Source organism: Vidua chalybeata, chromosome 2, assembly GCF_026979565.1.
Source record: "Vidua chalybeata isolate OUT-0048 chromosome 2, bVidCha1 merged haplotype, whole genome shotgun sequence".
NCBI lineage: Eukaryota > Metazoa > Chordata > Aves > Passeriformes > Viduidae > Vidua > Vidua chalybeata.
The window spans coordinates 20,103,176-20,110,644 of NC_071531.1; the positions used below are offsets into that span (position 1 = coordinate 20,103,176).

General features: G+C 47.4%; 1 protein-coding gene across 3 annotated transcripts in view; it reads right to left on the bottom strand.

The window, feature by feature from the left end:
* SHROOM2 (shroom family member 2) overlaps positions 1-2,437 on the bottom strand; it is a 117,290-nt gene extending 114,853 nt beyond the window's left edge. For all 3 annotated transcript variants that reach the window (XM_053935193.1, XM_053935194.1, XM_053935192.1), the window contains exon 1: positions 2,219-2,437. In XM_053935193.1, coding sequence (XP_053791168.1) covers positions 2,219-2,437 — 219 coding nt within the window. The remainder of the gene's footprint in view (positions 1-2,218) is intronic.
* Between the last annotated feature and the right edge of the window lie 5,032 nt (positions 2,438-7,469).

Here is a 7,469-nt window from a genome sequence, read left to right on the forward strand (position 1 = left end):
CTTAAGCAGCTGCTATCTGAGACTCCATTCACACCTTGTCACATTCCTCGAAGAGTTGGCAGCTGTCGTCATCCACCCTCACTTCCCCAGAGATGCTCTGGACTAGAGTGAGACAGAGCTTCATAGCCAGCTAACGCTTAAGCACAGCTTGAATCCACAAAACCAGGAGTTTTTCCACAGGTGTCCTGAAGGATTTAGTCCACTGGGCTTTCCTGGGTCTCCAACTGACCAGCCATCACTCTTCTGAGGAGGAAGGACACATGCCACAGAGAGAAGCACTGGTGAAATGGCATTTCCTCATCCATGGCAGGCCACTGATCTCCACTCAGGAATAGGCAACAAGTTCAGAGCGCTCTCCAGCTGAGAGGAGACAAACATTGTATCTCCTGCAAGGAGGGACTGTTTTAATCAATCTCTTTTAAATTATTCTTCCCACCACTAGAAGCAGTACAGTAAAAAACCAAAACACCATCATAAGTAGGCCAAATCAAGATGGAAAATTTTGCAGCTAAAAAATCATAGTCCTGGGCACACAAGTTTCAGTCCCTGGTTTCAAAAGTAGTTCTAGGCTACTGTACCCAACAATGGCAAATAAAAATATACTCCAAAACTTAACCCAAGGATCCAGGTTCACCTCTTATTCGTAGGTCTGTACAGATGGACCCAGACTGCTCTTCCACACAGCAGCACAGATGTGTGGTTCCACTTAATTATTCCCTTGCAATAGACCCAGTTTAAAAGGTTCCCAGGCACAGACACTTCTCTCCACATACCACAGCCACATCCTCATGCCACAAATACTTACGCCTGTTACTTAATACCTAGGTAACATTATGAATAAGCATCACTGATCAGTTTTTAGATGTAGCACTTATTAGCCATTACCAGAAAGGTGGAATTATTTGAATTGGTACTTAACAGCTAGTGCATACATAGCAAAATAGCTCTTTTCTCCCTTTCTCAAATGCTCCCAGATTTGCTGTTCTCTAATTCAGGACACTGGTAAGCGGCCAACACTCTTGCAGTCATTTTTCAGCCTATACATCTGACACTGACTGTTGTTCCTTGAAAAACAGAACTAGGGAAGTGATCTAGAAACAGATGGTTCGAAAAGTTCTCACTGGGAAAGTTCGTAACACAGTTGTTTCAAGTGTGGGAGAAGGGAACCAACTAGAAAACTCACAACAAAACCAGATGAAAAATAAGATTAGTATAATTTCTGCTAAAAAACAAGCCCTGGATAAAACAGGACTTGTTGACCTCTGACACTCCCTGGCACTTTCAAAATGGGAACAGGCAGAGTCCGGAGGACTTGTAGACAAAAGCATATCTATAACTTTCTGACAGATCTTGGCAAAATGTGCTTTGCTAATGTGATTTTTTTTTTCACTACAACATATGGATCTATTTTCATGTGCTTTCACTGTACAACATGAAAGCTGTCTTAACTGCAAAAACCAACAATTACTGAGAATGGGGGCTCTTAAGTCAAAACATATCCAGATGAAAAAAATTTTCGACAAAACGTGAAGCATTTCCTTAACTTGTGTCCAGTACACTGAGATTAAAGCCGTAAGTATACAAGAAAAAAAAAAAAAAAAACACAAAAGAGAAAAAAGAAGGCAACCATATAGCGCATATATACCCCAGCAAGTTCCTCTCTCCCGTCTTCGGTGCATGGATTTGCTCACTATCCACAAGACCTTTTTGTTTAAAGAAGAAGGGACAAACAAAAGGCTATCCTAATTACTTAGAATTTGCAAGTGCAACGGCAGCGGATAAAATTCAGCCTCGCAGCAGCGAGTTTCAGTCTCCATACCCTCCTGCGCTAGGAGCCCGGAGGGGAAAGAGGGAGGGAAGAGCCCAGCAGAGGGTTTCGGGTCCCCCAGCCAGTTACCAGCGCCCACAACGACGGCGCCGGCTTTTTACTGGGGCGTACGAGCGGCCAGAAGCGGCAGCTCGGAGCCACCACGCTGCCTGCACCCAGCAACCTGTTGCCCTCAGAGCTGCCGGGATAAGCCCCGCACCCTCCGGTACCGCTCCCCAGGCGCTGGCGGCGGCCGTGGGGCCCTGGAGCACCCCCGGCCCGGCGGCACCTGCGCCGGGCGCGCTGCCCCGCGGTACCTGCGCCCCGGGCTGCGGGCCGGGCTGTCACCGCCGCGGGCATGGCAAAATGGAGCCGGCCGGACCCACCTCCCCCCGCCCCGGCGCCGCTCACCTTGGTGATGATGAGAGGCTCCCCGTGCTCCCGTCCACCCTTCACCGTGAAGCCCCAGGGAGCTCCGCCGGTCAGCTGCACCTCCACCAGCTTGTAGCCCTCAGCTGCCCGCTGCTCCACCATCACCATCACGGGCCCCGGTTCCACCAGCCCGGCGCCGAGCCGAGGGTCGCCGACGGCCAGCCGCTCCCGCCCGCCCCGCAGCCCCACGTCCTCCATGGAGCGCCGGTCGCCGCCGGGGCTGGCTCGCCTCTGCCGGCCGCTCCCCGTTGCGCGCCAGCCGGCGGCCGCCCGCGGAGCCACCTACCCGCCCCGCAGCGCCGGCCGGCCCGGCCCCATCAGCGGCGAGAGAGGGCTGCTCCGCCCGCCCCCTCCCCTTCCTCCTCCCCCGCCGCCCGCGGTATTGTCTCACGCCGAGGCCGGAGCCCGGCGGCGGGGGGGCGGCACCAACTTGTGGCAACTTGGCGGCGGGGCAAATGCCGCCGAGCAACGCGGGGTGCTGGGAGGAGCGCGGCGGGGAGAGGCGCCCCCGCGTCCCCCTCGCCTCGGAAAGAGGGCGAAACCCGCGTTTCACCAGCCGGGCAGCCGCTCGCCCCTCCCAGAGAGGGGCAGCCCCGCAGCGCGATCCCCCGGCAGAGGAGGAGGGGAGAGAGGGGAGCAGACCCGGGCCGGCCGCCAGACAAAGGCAGCGTCGAGAACGTCCGTGAGCTCCGAGTCACCCCGGGGCTGGGACCGAGGCCGTACCCGTGCCACCGCCGCCCCACTACGCGCAGGAGCGGCCGCACCTCTCCTCCAGCCCCGTTCCCAAACAAAAGCGGCGAGCAGGTGGAGGGTGGGGTGAAAGGGCAGCTGGCGGCGCTGGCCGTCCCCCGGGCAGGGACGCCCCGCCTTCGCCGTGCCAGGCGGCGGGGGGCCGGGGTTGGAAGCGCAGAGGGGGCCGGCTCTTTCCGGCTCTTCCCGTCTCGCCGCGGTGCTCGGGGAGGGGAAACCGGGCCATGCGGGGGGCAGGTCAGGGGTCAGCCGCAGCGGGAGGCGAGGGAAGGAGGAGCTTTCTCCCGGCCCCTCCCGGCCCGCGGTGCCTCCACCACCTGTGGGGCGGGGGGGCCCGCGGGCTCCGGGCCGCGCTCTCCTGCCCAGCCCCTCTAGCGGCAGCCCCGCAGCACCGCCCGGCCCGGCCCGGCCCTCGCTGCCACAACGGACGGACCGCGCCGGGCAGCGGCAGGAAACACAGATGAAGCCTTCAGCAAAGAAATCCAATAGAGAAGAGATTTGGAGTCCCAGATTTAAAAAAAAGTTTGATGGCAGAGTGCGAGGCAGGACTAGAAGTGCTAATCTGAATGCAAATTTTGGATGGGGAAATAAATGCAGGGTTTGGCTTTGCCTCATGCATTCACTGAGTTAGTGGTGAAGCTGGGAGTGAAATACTTATTTTTTGCAATTCTCGCAGTTTAATTGAATCACTTTATAAGACGTTTCAGGCCTTAAATCAGGACCAGACTTGGCCTGGAGTATCAGTGTGCTAGCACACAATCCTCCTTGGCATTTCACTACCAAGCAGGCAAAGTACTGCTTGATTTAAGACAGAGGGAAATCTATATCTATTTTCATTTCTGAAAGACTAGTGAACCTCAAGGTACTTTTTCATGTGATGAGCTGTCTCATAGAGGTGCCTGGTTATATGCAGTGGGATTTTAAGATTTTACGGGTTTGTATGTCGATGTAACAGGTCACATATTTCGCTTTCTGAAAGTGACCATTGGAACATTCTGATTATGTAGTTTGCTCCTCTAACTCCTGCTTCATTTGGTTTATTTCTCATAAAACTTTTCTGCCTTGAACTAAACCTTGGTGGTTTTTTTTTTGTTTTTTTTTTTTTTTTCCTACAACACTTCCAGGATTTGCCTACAGGATGTTTCTTCAATACCTAAAGAAAACTTTGGGTTCAGGATTGAGAACACCTGAGTCGTCAATCCCAGCAGCAAATTGGAGGACATCTAGAAAAAAGAAAAATATATGAATAGGATGATTGTTGTTCCCTTTTGATTAAGAAGGAACAGTGGAAGGGGTACTCAAAATCATGCAAGATTCTCATTCTTTTATGAGAATCCTGCAAAATACAAACCTTTTACTAAACCTAGGTATTGCATCAAGTTATTGAAGGTCTCTAATAACTCACAGAGTCTCAGTCAGATTTCTTCTGCAATTATTTTCTGTCATATAGACAAGTAGAAATACAAGTAATTTTCTTCATGTCCTGTCTCCAGTTCTTAGAATCTGAAACAAAGTCTTTAGTTATGTTTGTGTAACGCGTATCAGGTTATCTTCACAGTAATGTGTACTCAGTAACATACAGCTGGAAGTTTTAAGGAGCTGCAGTATGCAATTTGTTTTCTGTAAGTGTGATAATGAAAGGAAGATACAGAATAGTTACTTAAACTTTAGTGTATCCCCAAGTATGCACATTGAAATGAAAATAAACTAAAATAGCTCACATACTGCTTCAAAAAAATGTCTTCTCTGTTTGTAGCCCCCCTTTTTCAACTGCCAAACATTAATTCTTCATCTTGAACTTTTTGTTGCCCACAGAAATTCAAGATTTAGATTACTGTTCTGGCTTTTGGAATTGGTCTTAAAAATTCAGTATTGCAGCATGATGAAGAAATCTGAGCACAGATTTTAAAACCAGAAAATCTAGAGCAAGGAGCTGGCAGCCATTGAAAACTCAAATTCTGCTGCTGTAATTACATCAGTGAAAAATGTGGACATGTAGCTCTTGGGAAACAGTTGCCTAAAGGAGGAATATCTGGAAGCTTTCACACTCCTGGTTAAGAGAGACCTCAGTAAAGAAGTTTCTAGCTAATGCTTGCTTAGAACCTGATAGTCTGACACAGTTGTCAAGTAGATCCTCAATTTGTGGCTGACAGTTCAGAAATCAGACTTCCTTATCTTGAATGACACATTTTTGCCTTTTATTCTTTAATGTTTTCAAAGAGACCACAAAGTAAAGTTCTTCATACATATGTTTGACCAGCCAAAGCAATAAAGGAAATATTTTTTGTCATATTGGTCAAATTTCTCTCAATTTCTTTTGTATCCTCCCTCTCTGAAATCTGAAGCTTATTCAGAACTCAGCTGGAGGCTTGTACTTTTGCTCTTCTTAAAATATTGTGATAATTTCATTACTTTAATTTCTGCAGCTTCTGCCAGCTTTCATAAGGTTTCAAATAGTAATAAAGAACAAAGGATTTATTGAATGGATTCTAAAATATTACTTTTCATTCGAGTGATAAGAGAACCAGTGATAACTGTATTTGTCTAACAAAAGCCTTGGTGACCAAATCCTCAGCTTTTTCTTTTGCCAGTTGTTTTCTGAGCACACAGGAGTTACCAATAGAAGGTAGAAATGCGAGATACATCAGGGTGCCATAAATATATCAAAGGAAGTAACAGACCACTTTTTCACACTGAGGACAGAGAATGATGCCTAAGGTATGAAAGGGATCCCGTTGTGTAAAAATGTGTGCCAAAGATACATGTATCAAAGATACTTCACCGTGATACACAAAAGTTACCCAAGAGCCTTCTGCTGTGCAGAAGGAGCTATCAGACTTACACTGAGATGGTTCCCACATCCCCAGATTGTGTCCCTCCCCTGTGAAACAAAAGCTTTCTGCAGTAAACCAGTCTCCTCCCATAGTACTTCATGTCATTCTGCTTTGGTTCTTGAAGCTTAATTAACAATTTCAAGTGAAATTTTATTCTACAGAATTTATTCAACCTCCATTCTTTCTGTTGCATGTATTGCGTATCTGTTCCCTATTTAGTCACTGAGATTATGAAAACTGTGAATAAATTACTTTATGGCAGGATTTTATTTGAACAGGCACAGTATGATGTTAAGGTACAGCCTGTTTCACCTTTGTGGCTGTACAAAACATTTCCTTAAGGCACAGCACTTTGCAGTGAATTGCACAGGATACCTGCAGGATGGCTCTAGAATAGGACGGTTTACTCTCAGTCCTGAGGCCACCCATTGTGCTGGACATTGCAGTGTCAGGAGGGATTTTTTCTTTCCCCAGAAGCCAAGAAATTTGAAAGAGGTAGAGGCTCCTGACTCATAGTTACAGAGTAAAGAACTGAGGTGAGGTAAGCCTTTACAACCTCCCACTTTGTTACCAGCCCTTCCGGGAACTAACCACCAAACATCGACAGGCTGATGAAGAGACAAAGTGCCTCTGCCTCAGCCATACAAAATCAAAGGCTGATGCCCTGGAGCATGCATAGTTCATTGACAATTTAAATTCAAATGCCAAAAGAGAAAAGCTGATCCATGGTACATATTCTGAGAGAAATACAGGATCATGGAAGGGTTGGAAGGGACCTTAAAAGATTATTTAATCCAATGTCCCGTGATCAGGGGCATTTTTCACTAGATCAAGTTGCTTAAAGCCCTATCTAACCCAGCCTTTAACACTTCCAATAATGGGGCATCCACAGTTTCTCTGGGCAACTGTGGATGCCCACAGTTCCAATGCCTCACCATCCTCACTGTAAATGATTTATTTGTAACATCTACTACCTCTTCCTTCTCTGTCCCTTCTGAACAGTTTATAGCTACTGATGACAGCCCTCCAGTCATGCAGTTCATATTCACCACGTTTCAGTAATAGTGATTAGACTGTAGCTTTCTAGTTGCACAGTGCTTGCAGCTCTTTACTGTTTCCAGCTTTAATGTCTTTGAAAATTATCATCACAAAGACCAAAACAACTGAAATAGTGATAAGTTCCTGCAACAGAAGTGGATGGATTTTTGGATCAATTAGTTCAAGGTTTGTCAAGCTGCTGGCAGTCTCTTGTGGAGTCTGAAAGTCCTGAGAACCTGGAGAAACAGGTTGAGTAGCAGCCCAACAGACAGACATCCTGGCATATCTGGGAACTAAGAGGCTTTCCTTTGGAAACCTGCCATGCTGCTTCTGATGGATTCAGCATAATAATGCTCTTCTGCAAAACACTTTGATTCCAACAAATTACCCATTTTCCCAGAATGAAAAATACCATGTTGTAAAGTTCCAGCAGGATGTCTCTGATTTAGGCACCTTAAAAACCTTTCCCAAGTGTGTCTTGTTTCTCCAGTATTGCAAGTAAGGCTTCATCAGCACGTAATTAGTGCTGGAGAAAACTTTAGAAGTTCTCAACCTTTCAGATATATATAACTCAAATGCTTTTTGGACTCTTCATTTCTTTACAATTA